Source organism: Scleropages formosus, chromosome 1 (genome assembly GCF_900964775.1).
Source record: "Scleropages formosus chromosome 1, fSclFor1.1, whole genome shotgun sequence".
In the NCBI taxonomy this organism is placed as follows: domain Eukaryota; kingdom Metazoa; phylum Chordata; class Actinopteri; order Osteoglossiformes; family Osteoglossidae; genus Scleropages; species Scleropages formosus.
In genome coordinates, this window is record NC_041806.1 from 17869907 (window position 1) to 17886816 (window position 16910).

At 39.8% G+C, this 16910-nt stretch overlaps 1 protein-coding gene and 1 non-coding gene across 3 annotated transcripts; one reads left to right on the plus strand and one right to left on the minus strand.

The window, feature by feature from the left end:
• The first annotated feature begins 770 nt into the window (after positions 1-770).
• Positions 771-14062, plus strand: LOC114912327 (cholesterol 24-hydroxylase-like). 2 transcript variants are annotated; one of them, XM_029258686.1, is made up of 15 exons: positions 771-1336; positions 1554-1628; positions 2072-2153; positions 4423-4496; positions 6922-7008; positions 7366-7504; positions 9238-9348; positions 9444-9600; positions 9794-9856; positions 9990-10062; positions 11508-11592; positions 11753-11863; positions 11994-12082; positions 12211-12277; positions 12812-14062. In XM_029258686.1, exons 1-15 carry the CDS (start codon positions 1182-1184, stop codon positions 12962-12964), a joined length of 1521 nt encoding a protein of 506 aa, XP_029114519.1. In that variant the 5' UTR covers positions 771-1181; the 3' UTR covers positions 12965-14062. The 2 variants fall into 2 exon arrangements, with proteins under 2 accessions (XP_029114519.1, XP_029114520.1); XM_029258687.1 differs by lacking the exon at positions 12211-12277 and having other exon boundaries at positions 12812-12914.
• A 2416-nt stretch (positions 14063-16478) lies between these two features.
• On the minus strand, positions 16479-16619 carry LOC114912378 (U4 spliceosomal RNA). The gene has a single exon (XR_003798236.1). It is a non-coding gene; the product is annotated as a U4 spliceosomal RNA (small nuclear RNA).
• Positions 16620-16910: the final 291 nt, after the last annotated feature.

Sequence of the window (16910 nt, forward strand, 5' to 3'; positions counted from 1 at the left end):
TAGCAACCTCTGACTTGTATTAGGTTAATAATGAATGCGACACACTGATAAAATAAGCCTCTTATAGCCTATGTCTGTAAATAATATGGGACTGGTTGTAAAGTTATGACGAGGGGCTAACATACATATTTGTATTGGTACACGTTTATGAAATTATATAATAATTCACCGCGTCTGCTGCTGGAGGATGCTTTCTTCACAATTAACACAATATATTGCAGTTTACACTTTCTTACATGTTTAAATTGTATTCACCGTCTGCTGGAGAACGCTATGTGAGGTGATTTTTTTAGTGCTGAATTTTACATTTTCACGCGAAACCGTCTTTCAGTCCATGATTCGGGTTTACTGAACAACAGCGGAGCCGAGACCGTCACGCCTGCAGTTTATAAACTTAAAAGACGACGTCTCCGCAAATGACTATGCACAAGTCAGGTGCTTTTATTTGTTGAATGTAACACTAACAGGTGAAAATAAACAGAGTGGATGTTATGTAGCACTCGGTCTAGTATCAGTATGGAATACTGAGTACTAACGATCTGGCTAATGAGTTAGCCCAGATCCTCACGTGGATTCCAGAAAGGCGTATAATTATATAAACCCAGACGGACACGGAAAAAAGGAAGCTCTTCTTTTTAATATCTTGTAGGCAACTATGGATGACATATTTCACACAGCTGTCTTTACAATAAAATAAACAACATTAAAGTAAACTCCAAAACGAGCGAGGCACAAAATGTGTACGGACAAGTATATCAGCCTGCGCGCGCGCGGGAGAGAGGACCGAGGCGAGGAGCAACCCCTTAGTCTCCACCACAATACGTCATCATTACAGTACTCTAAACGTTTATTGTTTCCAGCGAAGACAAGAGACTGTTGTGTTTTTGCTAAACAAGTACTGAGTGGAGCTGCAAGCCCTGAATATTCTGTTTCGCAAAAGTTATTCGTGTTGTACATACTTTTTATGTCGTATGAAGACGTGCGGCGCATTTCTCTCAGCTCCGTCCGGACGCCTTCATACGACATTGTACACAGGAAATTGCAACACTTATAATACAAAACGTCACCTTTACCACAGTAAAGGCAGGACAACCTCAAAACCAATCTCAAATCCGTCCGTGGCGTAGCATTATGCTTCATAACTCATTTTCAGAGAGAGAGAAATATCGCAGAGAGTAAACATGTTAATGTTGTTGTTGCATACGTTTGGCGAATGTGGAGGGAGGTTTATGATTTATACCTTCGTGCTGCTTTTTGTGATCTTTGCGTGTTACTGCATGTATGTGAAATACATTCATATGAAATATGATCATATACCGGGGCCACCTAGAGACAGGTAAGAGCCTTGTTGTATTCTTTCACCTGTATGTTATGTGTCATTGGGCATAGTTGTGTAAGATGAGCAAAAAGTACAAATAATTTAGAGTAAGGACAATAAAGTTGGAATGCCTTTCTTGAAGTATTTACACATGATTTACTTGGAAGAGAAGGTACTGTATGTCATGTTAATGGAAATTCCATATTTTGTTTCTTGCACTCTGTGTGACTCTTAGCTTCCTGTTTGGACATTCTCCCGCCATATTGAAGGCAATGACAGAGGGTCTGGTTCATGATAAATTCCTGGAATGGTGAGAAACGATCCAAGCGCATGGAACGAGATATAACAGTGCATATCAGAGTTTGGTGCAGTGGGTAGGGCGAGTGTGTGTGTGTGTGTGTGTGTGTGTGTGTGTGTGTGTGTGTGTGTGCGTGTATACATTTGTGTTTACACAGAGCAGCCTTGTACCCTGTGGTTCCGGACCGCCGCAACCCTGAGGACAAACGGTTAATGAAAGTCAGCGAGTGAAACATCACTTAATCATAACACATAATGGAGTGAAAGCTGAGCAAAAACTACCTACCACTTGGGGCCCAAGTTTATTTCTTGTGTTCAATGAAATAATACTAATAATGTATTTGTCACACTGTAACGTTATTCCATACAAGGATGCATGCAACGTTTATATCATTTTACTTTTTGATTTTCAATGTCAAGTCACATCTTGTTTTTTGAACACATTTACTGTGGCAGGCATGAGAAGTATGGACCAGTGTGTCGCTTCAACGGACTGCACTCTGTATCTATAACTGTGACAAGTCCAGAAGCCGCCAAGGTAAGGTTAAAATTCATGTTCTAATAATTCCTGCACACAGTGCAGTTTGTAGTATGTTGGCATAAATAATGAAATGATCAAAATCCATGCAATCCTGACAGCATAACAAAAATATTGGTGTGTGATCACTTATGTATGTACCACGTAGAATGCTTAAGGTACAGTCCAAAGCCATTCAAGTCCAGGTGAATTGGACGCTCTAATTTGCATGTGCAGACATCCCTCGACTTTCGCAGATAGACCATTCTTCAACCGCTTACATAAATCAAACTTCACTCATTCACATTCCTCCTCGTTCCCCTGATGCTTTTCTCCAACCACGTACATCTCATTGAAAATACAATGAATGTGTGCATTACATTAGCAGAAAGGGAGACTTAGATGCAGACTCGTGATTTTTAAATACAGATAGTTTGTTCCTTACCACCGCACCGTATGAAAATGTACATCACACAAGTGGCTGTATTTAAAACTATCCGAATATCAACGATTCCTTACTAGTATTTTTTTTCTTTATATATATGTGTAAACATTTTACAGAGTAGTTGCGTAAAGGTTTATTTAACAGTGTGGAAGAAAAACACACAGAGACACACAGGGCTACAAAGAAAACTTTCCTTTAATGCAGCATTCATACAGGTGGGAGTCTCACACATAAGAGTCTCCCTGAAAAAGGCATACAGCAGTTACTTATACACCATTGCGCTTAGTCGATATGCCCCTTCAGTAACTTTCAACTTGCTCGGACTCGTGGTTCTTTTTTGCCTCTCCGTGTCAGGCACCGCATTGCCGTACCTAGTTTCGGTTGGCATCCGCCTAGGGTGGTTTCAGTGGTTCCTCTTATCAGCACACAGCAGTGGTCAGCAGATAACTTGTCCTTGCTTTTGCACAAAGCTTGCAACACTAATTCACTCAGTAATTTTCCACATGTTATGGTTACAAAGCCGAATTAGAGGCATAAAGCAGCATTCTTTTTAGCAAAGTTTAAATTTTTCTCTTACAACAGGCATAATCTCAAAGTTATAGTGCATGAGCATTTACACATTCCATGAACTTAGTAGATCATTGTCAAAGTGAGTCCAGAAGAGGTGAGCTTTAAGACCCTTTTTAAATATGGAGAGAGATTCACCAGTAAGTAAATCCTTCAAGTGCACATTTGCCACCAGGCATTGTGAATAATGAAATGGGTTAAAAATATGAGGAAAAAAAGCACTACACTAATGAGAGGAGATGCGTTCACAGTGATAAACTGGCGTTCTGTCTAGGGTGTACCCTTCTATGCACCCAGTAATGCCAGAATAGACTGTAGATTATGCAACCCTGACAAGGACAAGAGGTTACTGAGTGATCGAGTAAGTGTAATTTGTCTTGTAAAATACACATGATGAGCTATCAAGTCAGACTTCCAGGAACAGAAAGGTCAGTTAGACATACAAGCCTTGGTGACGCTAAGCACCACACAGGGTAAACAGCCCACTACTTGTGGCGTTGCTTCTCACATTTAAAATTTGAAAAGGTAATGGAAAGCCTTACTTATCAGTTCAAAGGCTGAAGTGATAACATGCATGGAATGACTGTGCTTTTTGATTTACAGTACTTTTATCACAGATGATACTTTCCAAGTAGCTCAGGAGAGAGGTATTAGGAGTAATTAAATTGTGAAAGGTGACTCATTAAATAGTGTTGTCATAAAATCTAATCTTTTGTTTTATATCACCGCTTTACAAGCAGTTTCTAAAAGCACTTTGTAATAAAGAAGAAACTAGTGGGTTACAACCTTAACGCAAATAATTCTACTGTAAATATCAGCATTTAAAAATTACCGCACTGAAAGAACAAGAAAACCAGGGAACAGGAACAGAACATTAAAAAAAGGGAAAGCAGTAAGATAAATGATGAGGGGAAAAGAAAAGACGTGCGGGTATAGATATCAAGGTATACAGAGTAGCTTTGGTATTCTGTACATGGATTTCTTTCAGATTTTCCATGGGTTTTGAAATTGAGGCAGGAGTGTAGCTTGTTTCGTGGAGAAAAATGGGTTTAGTGACACATTATACTGTATGTCTCTGTTAAATGAATGGTGATTAAGAGTCAGTTTTATGAGACTTCACTTTACGGGCAGATTTTCGTGAATGAATTATGCTTGTTCTGCGAGGGAAGCCTGTACACATAATACAGAGATGCAACAGCCATTGAAAACAAGTGCAATGAAAAACTTTATTGGGGAAGAATGTATTTATATTCAAACCATATTTAAATTTTCCTGCAGGAGTTCTTGATGTCGCCGAAGTACCCCAAGAACCCTCATGTATATAAACGGCTCTTCAGCTTTTTTGGGACAAGGTTAGTTCCGAACTCCATAGTGTAATTTGATACACACTCTCTAGTGTCTATGAATCTGCCGACATAACACACACACACACATTTTCAGAACCGCTTGTCCCATATGGGGTCGCGGGGAACCGGAGCCTACCCGGTAACACAGGGCGTAAGGCCGGAGGGGGAGGGGACACACCCAGGACGGGACGCCAGTCCGCCGCAAGGCACCCCAAGCAGGACTCGAACCGCAGACCCACTGAAGAGCAGGACCCGGTCCAGCCGACATAACATTTTCTATGAATCTGCCGACATAACATTTTCTTTCTAAATCACAGTGAGTCCAGAAAAATGACTTTTAATAATTTGACATGTTTATTAAGCAAGGATAAATTTCAGCAATTTGAAATTTCTGGACTTCTTCTTGGTGTTCATGAAACCACTCTTGAATTTCTGCCTATGACATCATTATCATCCTGGAACATAGGAACATCATGAGGAAACAGTATTTGCATCAAGGGGTGCACCTGGTGCTGTAGACTTGCCTCATATTCTTTGGCTGTTATGCAACAATGCATAGTAGTAATCCGACTCCCGCAGATCCCCTGCTATGTTGAGCAGTTGGCAACAGATATTATGGGTTGAAGGCAACCTTTGGCTTTCTCCAGATGTAAACCCATCCGTATGTAGGAAATAGGTTGAAAAAGGACTCATCTGACCGTATTACTTTTTCTGTTGCTCACAGGTCCAGGTTTTGTGAGTTTGTCAGTGTTTGGAATATGCTTTCATTAGTTTTGAGACTGTTTCCCTTGGCATATAAAATAATTTTCCAGTTTTTGTGACCAATGCACTTGACCCTGCTTTAGGTTAACTTTTTTGTAAGTCAAAAATCGCCTTATATGAACCATGAGATTATGTAGACAGTTAACCTGCATTTTAAGATACGTTGTGTGATGGGGATTTGTTGTATTTTTTTCAACAAATTTCACATATCACAATGAAAATAATACCAATATAAAATGATCATATAAATACAGAACAGTACAATAATGTTTTCTCACTCCACTGTTATTTTCGCTTGCATTTCTAAAGATGTTGTCTTCCACTTTTAATTTTCAGCACCACCAGAACACTCAGTTTTTCTCCTGCTAGCCATTAAAAATAAACAAGTTGAAGGTGACTGCAAATGAAAACTTTCGTAAAGAAAATGCATTCGCTACTAGACCAAGCAACAAATATGGGTGCCTTGCAGCAGCCCTGCCAGCTGATGTTATTGTACAGCAGATCGATTTGGAGCAGGCATCGTTAGGCATTGCGACTCAACATTACAATAAGGTTGATGAGATGGATGTCGTAAGTTCAGGTGGCAGTGGTAATTCAAATGTAGTAATTCAAGGAGTAACTGTAATGTACTAAGATAAATAACTGTGTTAAATTACTAATTTATTTTTAACTTGATATTGTGGCCAAGATATTTATAGTACTCCTGGAGAATATTTGATACCATGGTTTACCTTTCCTGTGTTCTTGGTGCTGCTTAAATTCAGACATTTTACCAGTTTGTCATGACAAGCAGAGCCTGCAAAACTGGGGAAATTAAACTCTTGAAAGCACAGTCTTTAGTTCAGCTTCTTCAGCATGCAATATTCATCTGCTTCAGTGGCACATTATCCAATCACTAAACTGCAGTTTAAGAACAAGATTTAAAAATTTTTTTCCTGTTAATCATCGCTGTCAGCATCAGTGTTGGTAAGACGTTAGAAAATTGTTGACCACAAAGGAAAACAGGAATACCTTTCAGAGACTGACTTTTTTCATTGTGTGATTTAATCTTGAAGAATTCTCATTGAAGACTCAGAGTTTTCATCATTATAAGTTCTAAAACTTCTGTGTTTCAAAATGTTGCACTGCATCTGCAGTTGAATGTGAAATGCACAGAGAAGTGCTATATGATCAAACATGTCCGTAGGTGTGTGTGTTTTTGTTTTGCAGTCCCATATACAGGTGGTCCCCAATTTACGATGGTTTGACTTGTGATTTTTTGATTTTACGATGCTGAGCTGGCGATAGACATTCAATAGAAACCATACTTTGAATTTTGATTTTTTTCCCGGGCAAGTGATACGCACAGCGATGCTCTCTCGCGATGCTGGGCAGCGTCAGTGATTCGCATCTCCCATTCTGTCACACAGAGGTGTGTATTAGTTGTATTAAATGCATTTTCGACTTAGGATATTTTTGAGTTGTGTTGGGTTTTGGAGAATGTAACCCCATCGTAAATTTGGGACCACCTGTAGTGATTTATTCTAAATTACTTCAGATATTATTGCCATCCATCATAAAAAAAAATACTTATATTCTTGCGTTTCTGTCTTTTTGGCCTTTCAAAGCCACAGTGTTTCTTGACTTATCTCATGCTTACAGTAAATTTTATTGTTCGTTGTCGCTGAAGATTTTTTGGAAATGGCTTGATTACGGACTCGGACCATGATCACTGGTACAAACAGCGCCGAATTATAGACCCAGCATTCAACAGCTTGTAAGTGATTCTGCAGTATTCTTTTTAAGCACCTGTCTCAAATCCACTGCAAAAATAACTAATTGCACTCTTAACAGATACATCAGTTTTGCAGATTTAATTTTTTTTTGTTTTATTTAAAGACTAGTCAATGTTACACAGAAATCTCCTGCCTACATGAAGGTAAGCAAGGGAATAATACATTGAAAAAATAATCTGTTCCTGTGAAGAGGTGAGAGTTGACACTTTCAAGCAGACTTTATAGGTTTGTGTACCGTAAAGCACATTAGTTTTTTACCAATGACATTTTGCATAATTGACATAATCCCAGAATACTATGATTATGTCAGGCTTGTCTTGCCATGTTGTTGCGGACAGGTACCTGCGTGGGATGATGGATACCTTCAATGAAGTTGCTGAGTATCTGATGGAAAAACTGGAGGAGATGGCAGAGAGCCACACTTCTGCACACATGCATAACCTTCTCAACCGTGTCACCCTAAGTGTCATTGCAAAGGTCAGCTGTCCAAAATTGTTGCGTCTTGATTTCTGCCATTTTGTGGTCTTTAACCTTCTGCTGTGTCTTCTAAGAGCATGCTGTCCTTTCATTGCTCGTTTCATTCCTTACAGCCCTTCACATTTTTTTCCACTATCTATATGCTTCTTTCATCTATATACTCAACATTACATATACATATACATTTATTCATTTAGCAGACATACATCTGTGAGAACAACACAAGTGCATTACACCACAGAAGGAGAGATCTGAATGCAGACACTTGATTGATGAAGACAGTCAATTTGTCACTTACCAGCATATAAACCAGTATATATTACACGAGTAGCTGCATATACAGTAGGTATTTGTTTTTTTTTTTTTAATTAGCAGATAACATACATTACATGTTTATCAAGCACATAAGAGATCAGGGGAGTCCAAAAGATGGGAGTTTTGAAACCTGTCTTGAATGTTGAGAGATTCAGCAGTTCTGAGTGAGAGAGGGAGGCCATTCTGCCACATCAGAGACAGAATCAAAAACTTGTGCTTTTGATTTTGGATTTTAGGTTGCGGCGGAAGGTGATGGTGAATGCATAAGCAGGAGGGGATTAGTAGTAGTTACGTAGGGATGGAAGTAGATGAAGAAATGATCAGAGACGTGCAGTGAAATAACAGAGAGGACAGGACAGCCACATGAGGGAAGTTTTTAAGGCAGATGGGAAGCAACCAGAGGAGGGTGAGGAGTTAAAGATTGCTGAGATAAAGAAATAAATTGCAGGGATATGTACATTAGGAGAGGTGGAGGGATGGAACTGAACGTTATCCAGTCAGTGTTTCTTCACTATGTTGCTGCTTCACACTGTCAATTTAAAGCAACCCAACCCACCAGGTTGTCATCATTTCATCGTAATTATGGAATGTTCTTCTCTACGATAACCAGGATCACGTGTTCCCCTGAGAGCACTAGCATGCTTCGGACACTGGTGATGACAGTGGTCCTGTAATGTCCAGCCTTTGTTTTTTAATGTATAACAATCTTAAAGATTAAAAAAAACCACAGCAAATTCCTTGTGTGCATCAGCACACACACACACACACACTTTCAGAACCGCTTGTCCCATACGGGGTCACGGGGAACCGGAGCCTACCCGGCAACACGGTGTAAGGCCGGAGGGGGAGGGGACACACCCAGGATGGGACGCCAGTCCGTTGCAAGGCACCCCAAGCGGGACTTGAACCCCAGACCCACCGGAGAGCAGGACTGTGGTCCAACCCACCGCACCACCGCGCCCCCCGTGCGTCAGCGTGCTTTGCCAACAAACCTCATTCTCAATGCTAGCCAGAAATGACTAGGGACTTCTTTGCTATGATTAGTGTAATGGCTGTTCAGCTGAAAGGTCTTATGTAGCCCTCACTAGGTCTGAGATCAAAACTCACATCACCACTTTCTTTCGTCCCTTTCTATTCCTGAGTTGGCCTCACCTGCTTTCAACACTGGCTTCTACTCAGTGTGTTTACTTGTGTCTCAGTTTTCAGAGTTTCCACAACACTGATTTAAACTGAATTTATTAACCTAATTAGACTTACAATTTTTCCGATTCATACTGCGGGACGTTCAATTCGTGCAGTTTACAGTAGGTTAACTGTCTTGTTCAAGACATGACTAGAACTTTGCTGGGACTCAATTCAGCAATGAAAAAATTACAGGCTTATTTCTTTTATTGCTGTGTTTCACACTTTCTTTGCAGGTTGCCTTTGGGATTGATTTGAATTTGCTGGAAACTGAGTCGCGCTTTCCCAAAGCCATAGAGACAGTCTTGAAAGGAATGGTTTACTGTCTTAGAGATCCAATGATGCTGGTAAGGGGGCTAATTTGTTCTCAGGATAAGTTTTAAAAAAGGGGAAATTATCATAAAGAATACTTTCCTCAACATGCATTGTTTATGAATTTCAGTTTAAGCCTTGGAAGTGGAAGTTTATTAAAGAGGTAAAGGATGCCATAAAATATCTGCGTAAAACTGGGGAGAAGTGCATCACAGAGAGAAAAAGAGCTATGCGGAATGGAGAAAGTGTGCCAAAAGATATCCTCACACAGATCCTCAAAAGTGCAGGTAAATTTTTATTTGTTTTTCATTATGTGGGACTAGATGATTTAATAAAAATATTCAAGCATTCAAGTCTAAATGTAATATTCAAGTAAATGTAATATTATTAACTGTAGGTACCCATAGAAAAAAAAAAAGAAGTTGCGTTCAAACGATTAAAGATGAAGTCATAAACTAACATTTGTACTTCTGTTAACAGAGCAAGATCAGCATGATGATCTTGAGCAAATGTTGGACAACTTCCTTACGTTCTTCATAGCAGGTCAGGTTGTCTCTTCACACTGTTTTTGGTCTGGCTTGAAAAATGCAGATCTCTGAAAACACAATTTGCAGTTTAAAATCGCTGTATGAAATTAGCATAAAATTGGAAATACAATTGTAATTTCTTTTTAAAGGGCAAGAAACCACAGCAAATCAGTTATCTTTTGCAGTAATGGAACTTGGAAGGCGCCCTGAGATACTGAGAAAGTAAGAGGAAAAATATACCCATTTTTGTACAATTTTTAAAATTTCCATGAGATTATCATCTAGAAGAATTGTGTAAACATTTAGTTATAGTTCAAACCAAACCAAAGTTAAAAAACCAAAAAGGGTTGTGGTAATCCTGAACCTATCCTGAAAGCATTGGATGCAAGACTGGCGGGGGTTATACCCTGGACACAGGGTAGCCACACATGCACATACTTACCCATTCATACACACACACACACACACACACACACACACACACCTTCAGAACCCCTTGTCCCATACGGGGTCACAGGGAACCAGAGCCTACCCGGTAACACAGGGTGTAAGGCTGGAGGGGGAGGGGACACACCCAGGACAGGACGCCAGTCCATCTCAAGGCACCCCAAGCAGGACTTGAACCCCACACCCACCGTAGAGCAGGACTGTGGTCCAACCCACTGCGCCACCGCACCCCTCACCCATTCATACACTAAGGGCAATTTAACATCACCAGGCAGAGAGACAAGGAGGGGGGATACATGAGAAAGCTCATGCAGTGGCATTCTGTATCAACTGGAGTGCTGTGATAGCAGAGGTCAACAGGCCAGACAGGAGATTTACAGTAGTTCAGGCAGAATATGACTATGGAATGGACCAGGATTTGCATACATTTTTTTTGTGAAATAAGGCTAACTCATGCTGATATTATACAGAATGTATCAGCAGGCCTGGGTTGTGGGTTTGGTACGCTGAGAGAGAGACAGACTTGAGTCAGTTGCTCCCAGGCTCTTAGCCGATGACGTGGGCAAAGTGATCAAGTTGTCCAGTTTGATAGAGCACTTTCGACAGGAGAACGTACCAGCTGGGAAGTGAAGGATCTCTGTTTTGGAGAGGTTGACTATAGGTGGTGATCAGACATCCAGATAGAGATGTTCCAGAAGCAGGCAGCGATGGATGAGGCCTGAGGGAAGAGGTGTAGATTTGGAAGAATAGGGGCCACAGTACTGAGTCTTCTGGAGCACCAGTTGAGAGAGGCTGAGGGGAAGATCGGGGTCCCCACCAGACCACTTCTTAGGATCTACTTGTTTACCTGACAGGTAGGATTCAAACAATTTCAGTGCAGTTCCTTTGATGCCAAAATGTCAGAGAAAGGATAGTAGAATCCACAGGTTGACAGTGTCAGATACTCCAGACAGGTCGAGGAGTATGACGACCTAGGAGAAGCAGGCCGCTGTGGTCGACTGGAAAGCATCTAATACTGCCAGGAGAGCTGTCTCGGTTGAACATCCAACTTTGAATCTGATGCTCGTCAAGGAGGTCATTCTGGGAGAGGAATATAGACAGCTGATCATAGGTTGCCCTTTCCAGAGTTTTTGAGAGAAAAGGGAGGAGGGAGACTGGTCTGTAGTTCTGGACTGAGCCTAGTATTTCCATAAACAAACTTAAAAAGTTCTGTCCTTCAGGCTCAGACAGGAGATTGATGATGTTCTTGGCGCAAAGAAGAATATTGAGTACGAAGACCTGGGGAAGTTAACCTACTTGTCTCAGGTAATAACAAAGGACCTTTTGGAAAATCATGACATCAGAGTGAAGAAAATGGTGTCTTATCCATTTTTCTTATGAGCTTCTTGTAGTGTAAAAGATTAGCTAATAATGACTGTCCTTACACACTTTAACCATGAGCATGTCTGTCATTGACAAATAATAGGTTTTGAAGGAGACACTCAGGCTATACCCCACAGCTCCAGGAACATCTCGATGGATTGCAGAAGACATAGTGATCGATGGGATTCATGTTCCTGGAGGAGTCCAAGTTACTGTTAAGTGTTTTAAAAAGTCTGTTTTAACTCATTTGTTACACTGTGCAGCACGTGTACTGTGTAAGCCATGCATTTTTGACTCAAGATTTTTTTTCCCCTTTCACTGGAATTCTTACTGCAAATCTACAGATGAGCACTTATGTGTCAGGGAGAATGGAGGAATTTTTCCCAGACCCTCTGAAGTTTGATCCAGAAAGATTTCACCCTGATGCTCCCAAGTAAGTCTCTTTTTTAATTATCTGATGTGGTTGCCTGATTGAGAGACCTGTTATAAAGTGTATTGTTGACACCACAAAGCCATATTGCCTTACTTATCCCTAAGCATGTCTGTGTGGTTCTGCATCAGGCCTTATTTCACATACTTTCCGTTTGCCCTGGGACCTCGCTCCTGCATTGGAAAAACATTTTCACAGGTGAGAGCAGGCATGCATTTTCAGAGTTTATTCTGTAGTGCCATAGAGACACATGCTGGGTATATCAGGGATAATCATTTTATTTATTCCAGGTATTCACTCGATTATACATACAAACATTGTTAATGAGGTGTACACATACCTATATAATTGATTCACTGTAAGCATAATGCTGCCACATGAGTTCTCCATTACTTCGTCTGTGATTGCATGAGGTGCCTACATAAATTAGGTCGCATTACTTATTGTGTTACCACGATGGTGCCCACATTAATTCTACTTTAAGTTTATCCTTTTCTGCTAAGAGAGTAATCAAAATGAGTTCACACATTACTTTTTCAATGTTCTCATTTGGTACCCAAGTGAAATCTTCCACATTACTTTTCTGTGTTAGAATAACGGGACCAATGTGAACGACCACATTCTTGACCACCATTTATGTGGTCGTGGTGATATTTACTGAGCAAATCATGTTTTTTTCTCCAGAATTGAAATGCCTCCTCAGTGTTCTTTCCATTTTTGCCTACTACACAGATGGAAGCAAAGGTGGTTCTGAGCAAGCTGGTGCAGAGGTTCGAGATGCAGCTCATCCCCGACCAATCCTTTGACATCATGGACACAGGAACGCTGAGACCTCGGAGTGGTGTTGTGTGTAATATCCGATCACGAAGTCTAGCATCAGGCTAACTTGTATACCCTGCCAGAAGGCACATTCACACTTTCTGTCCTGAACACTAAGTAGATTATAGGAACATTTATGAATTTACACAAATTAATAATCACTCTGAATTTTTAATGAGATATTTGAATAATTCTTTATCTTCAGCTTTTAACATTTTAAATGTAATATGTAATAGTATTTTCAGGTTTCCGCTAAAGAAGAAAAAACAGTAACGCTCATGCTGATGTGCTACTCATTATTTTCTGAAATACCTGTAATTTTTGGACAGACGTGTTTCAGCAAGAAGCCTTTGCCAGCATACCCATATATAGCGAAAACCATGACATATTTACATTTACATTTATTCATTTAACCGACACTTTTGTTCAATGCGACGTACATCTCAGCAAAGCAAATATTTATCAAGACTTCATTTGCAGAATGATCAGGGTTGCATTTTTCTAAAATTTTAGTTAACTGGGTCATCTGAAAATGTCCATTGTGTTCAGCTGCAAAATGATCAGTTCCATCACGTGAGTGTATTAGCCAATAAGAACTAAGTAATGGCTGTGCTAATGAAGTAACAGTGTTTTGATTTGAACTGAACTGAATTGAAGGCTTTTGTTGTTACTGTACTGCTGTGCAATATAATGAAATTACAGTTTCAGATGAAATTACAGACGTGACAGTAGAATTTGATAAGTGAAACACATTTTTGTGTGTATTCTGCTTGAATAGCTTCATAATATGTCTGGAAATAGTAGTTCTGATAAATATGAACATCCAGTAGTAACTAATAAGCCGAAGAAAAGATAGATATTAGGATTCAAGAGAAAAACAGAAGAAGCAACGGTTATGTGGTCATGTTGGTGATGTTGACTGCTCGTTATCAACTTTAAAAAGGGCTATATTACCAAGAATGAGCAAGATGCTTATCTTGCTTCCCTAAGCTGTCAGAACATTGCTTGACATCGTTCTAGAAAGCAGTCTGAGGAGTGTCACTTGAATGACTTCTCGTATTCATATCAAGTTTAGGTTGTTGTGGTTGTTGAGTTGTTCCTATTTTTGGTGTAACTAACAGGAGGCTTCAAGCAATAAAACACGCCATTGCTGCAACAGGAAAACCTCCAGTTGATGGTCTAGGAAAACACCTAAACCCTGAAGTTTTGCCTAAGTCACTATTGGACCAAGTCAGACAGCACATTTCGTCAGTGAGCGGTAGAAAGTGACACAACGCTATTAGTAAAACGAAATGTCTCTACTTACCTGCTGACCTGAACACAGGCAAATTGTATCAGATTTTTCAAGAGAAGTTTCCAGGTGCAGCAAAATAAAGTCACATAAGAAACTTACGGGAAAATTTTCAATAATGATGTCAGCATATTATTTGGATATCCCAGGATGGATACTTGCAGCCAGTGTGACCAGTTTATCACTGAGATGAGTGCCATGGACTCAGAATTAAAAAGGTTTTCTGATTATCAACAGAAGAAACAATAACAGACTTAACAAAGAAGAGATGAGATTTGACTTTGCAGAATGACATACACAAGAAAAAGGCAGGGGTATTCTATAAACACAAGCGGGACACAAGTGTACAGATTTTCAAAAAAAAAAAACCCCTGTCTCAAATATATATACCAATGATATGTATTACAAACATCAACTGACTTGTATCATGTTCAATATCCATGTTCTTTCAACCAAATAATAATTTTTGCACTGCTATGATAAAACCATGGCCAAAAAAGAGCAAATGACTTATGTTCCATGCTGTGCAATTTTTGTAATGAACATTGAACACAAGAAGTGAGGAAGCTTCATATATTTTGCAGGCTGGAACAAGAACTTCACCAAATTTCGATTTTATCATTGCTTAGTGCATGCAAAGAAACGGTTTCAGGGCATTATTATGTCATTTCCAACACGTTATCATCCGTACATGAAGTGTGCTGAGAATTTTGGTTTTCGGAATCTTGAAAGCAAAAGCTCCAGCAGAAATTCCACAACAAGGGTGGCAACAGATAGGATGTGCAAGAAAGAAACCAAATACATTCAAGGTCATAGAATGTGAACAGGATCAATACTTCAGCTTTCACAGAGGTGATACTTACAAATCAACGTGTCCATTTGCCACAAGACCTGATCAGACACATTTGGCAAAAAAAAGATTAATGTATTTAGCAGATGCTTTTCTCCAAAGCAACTTGAAATGAATGAACTCTATGCAGTGTTACCAGCACACACACCTCACACTGCTGGATACACTACTTACAATAGATCACTTGTTAATACATCAGTGGAACACACTCTCTCTCTGTATCATTCACATACTATGGGCAATACATACCTACAAGTAAAATAAAGAGCCAGCTAAAGGACAAACAAACCAGTCTCCCAAGAGGGCTGTAGTGAGCCCTTGGAAATGATATGCTGTGGGAAAGTTCTCTTACGCCCCCTGACAACAAAACCGCACTACTGCACTTGATCTTGGCCAAGAAGCAATACATGCCTACAAACGAGAAAAAGAGCAAGTGTAACACACGTAAAACACGTGGTGTAATGTTTTGTTCTAAGGCCAGTAGGTTCGTCCGTGGAGGTGTAAATAAAGGACCACTCCATTTGGCAATTATTAAAATTAACTATTAAACTTTACCAAAAACTATATTTTTCTCATTTCTCATGTACATTATTTTCAGTAAAACACCTTAAATAACATAAAACTGAACTGTGATAACTTAAAGCAACAAGGAAAAAAATAAAAATTTGCTTACACACAATACACCACACCATACAACAAATTGTAGCAAAGGGCTAGTAAGGGTGCACCCCAATATTATAACTAGGCATACCCAAGCTAACACTTGTTTAACAATTAAAATTTAACACACTAGTAAAACAATCAATATTTTACAGTTCAAATATTAATTTCTCAGTGCTTCCAGTTTCAACACAGCAGTCACCGAAGTTTAAATGAGTTCCAACAGGGGAATCGTGTCCATCAAGTAGTGATAGTGTTCGTTATAACAGTAACACAAACTTGCCAAACTCCTCACTTGAAGATTGGAAATCGAGTCCTTTTCAGTCTTCCAAATCCAAGGCTCAGTTCTGGCTCGCCATCTACGCCTTCGCGTAGAAAATCGTTGTTGCTCCAAAAAAAATTAAAACTGACCGAATCCGTGTGCAACGGAAACAGCAGTGGAGTGATTTCCTCAATTTCTTAAATTTTATCCCACTCAGTCAAAAAGTTTCGCGTGTGCGCTCTATTCACGAGATTCAGCTATAAAACTGAATCAGTGGCGCTCTTCACAGAACTGCCACGTAAGAAAGCAGGACTTCTAGTTGTACTCTCATCCTACTAGATGATTGACCCAGTTAATCAATTCTAACACATTAAGAAAAAATAAAAATAATCCCTCTCTTTTCTAAAATTATTTCCCTTAATTTAAGTTAAATCTGTTAATCATGTAATATATTGTGCAATATATTTACAGAGTTACACAAACTGAAGGACAAACTGTCATTGGACAAACAAACCAGTCTCCCAAGAGACTATCAAAAATTGCCAAAGCCAACTGTGTTGCAAGTCTGCTTGACGGGGTATTGGGTTAAGTTTTCAACTAGCAATAATCACGCCTCGGTTCAACCTCACAGGCTACGATATTGCCACTGCGCAAAGATGTTCTACCCTTGTCATCACACCATGTCTGACTTTTGACACTTGCTTCTTGATCGCGGTGGGTTCGTCCAGTAAAATACGAGACACAAGGCGTTATGGGTAAAGTGCTCCCGCCAAAAACCTGTCCTGTCTGGAAACGACCGGCACATTGCTACCCCGCTGCAAACTCACTCATTGCATCATGCCACGTCCGTACAAGTGAGACGAAATCAAGCTGAAGAAGAAACAAGCTGTTGTTAGACTAACAAACCAGTTTCCCACGAGACTATCGAAAATTGCAAAAACCGACTGTA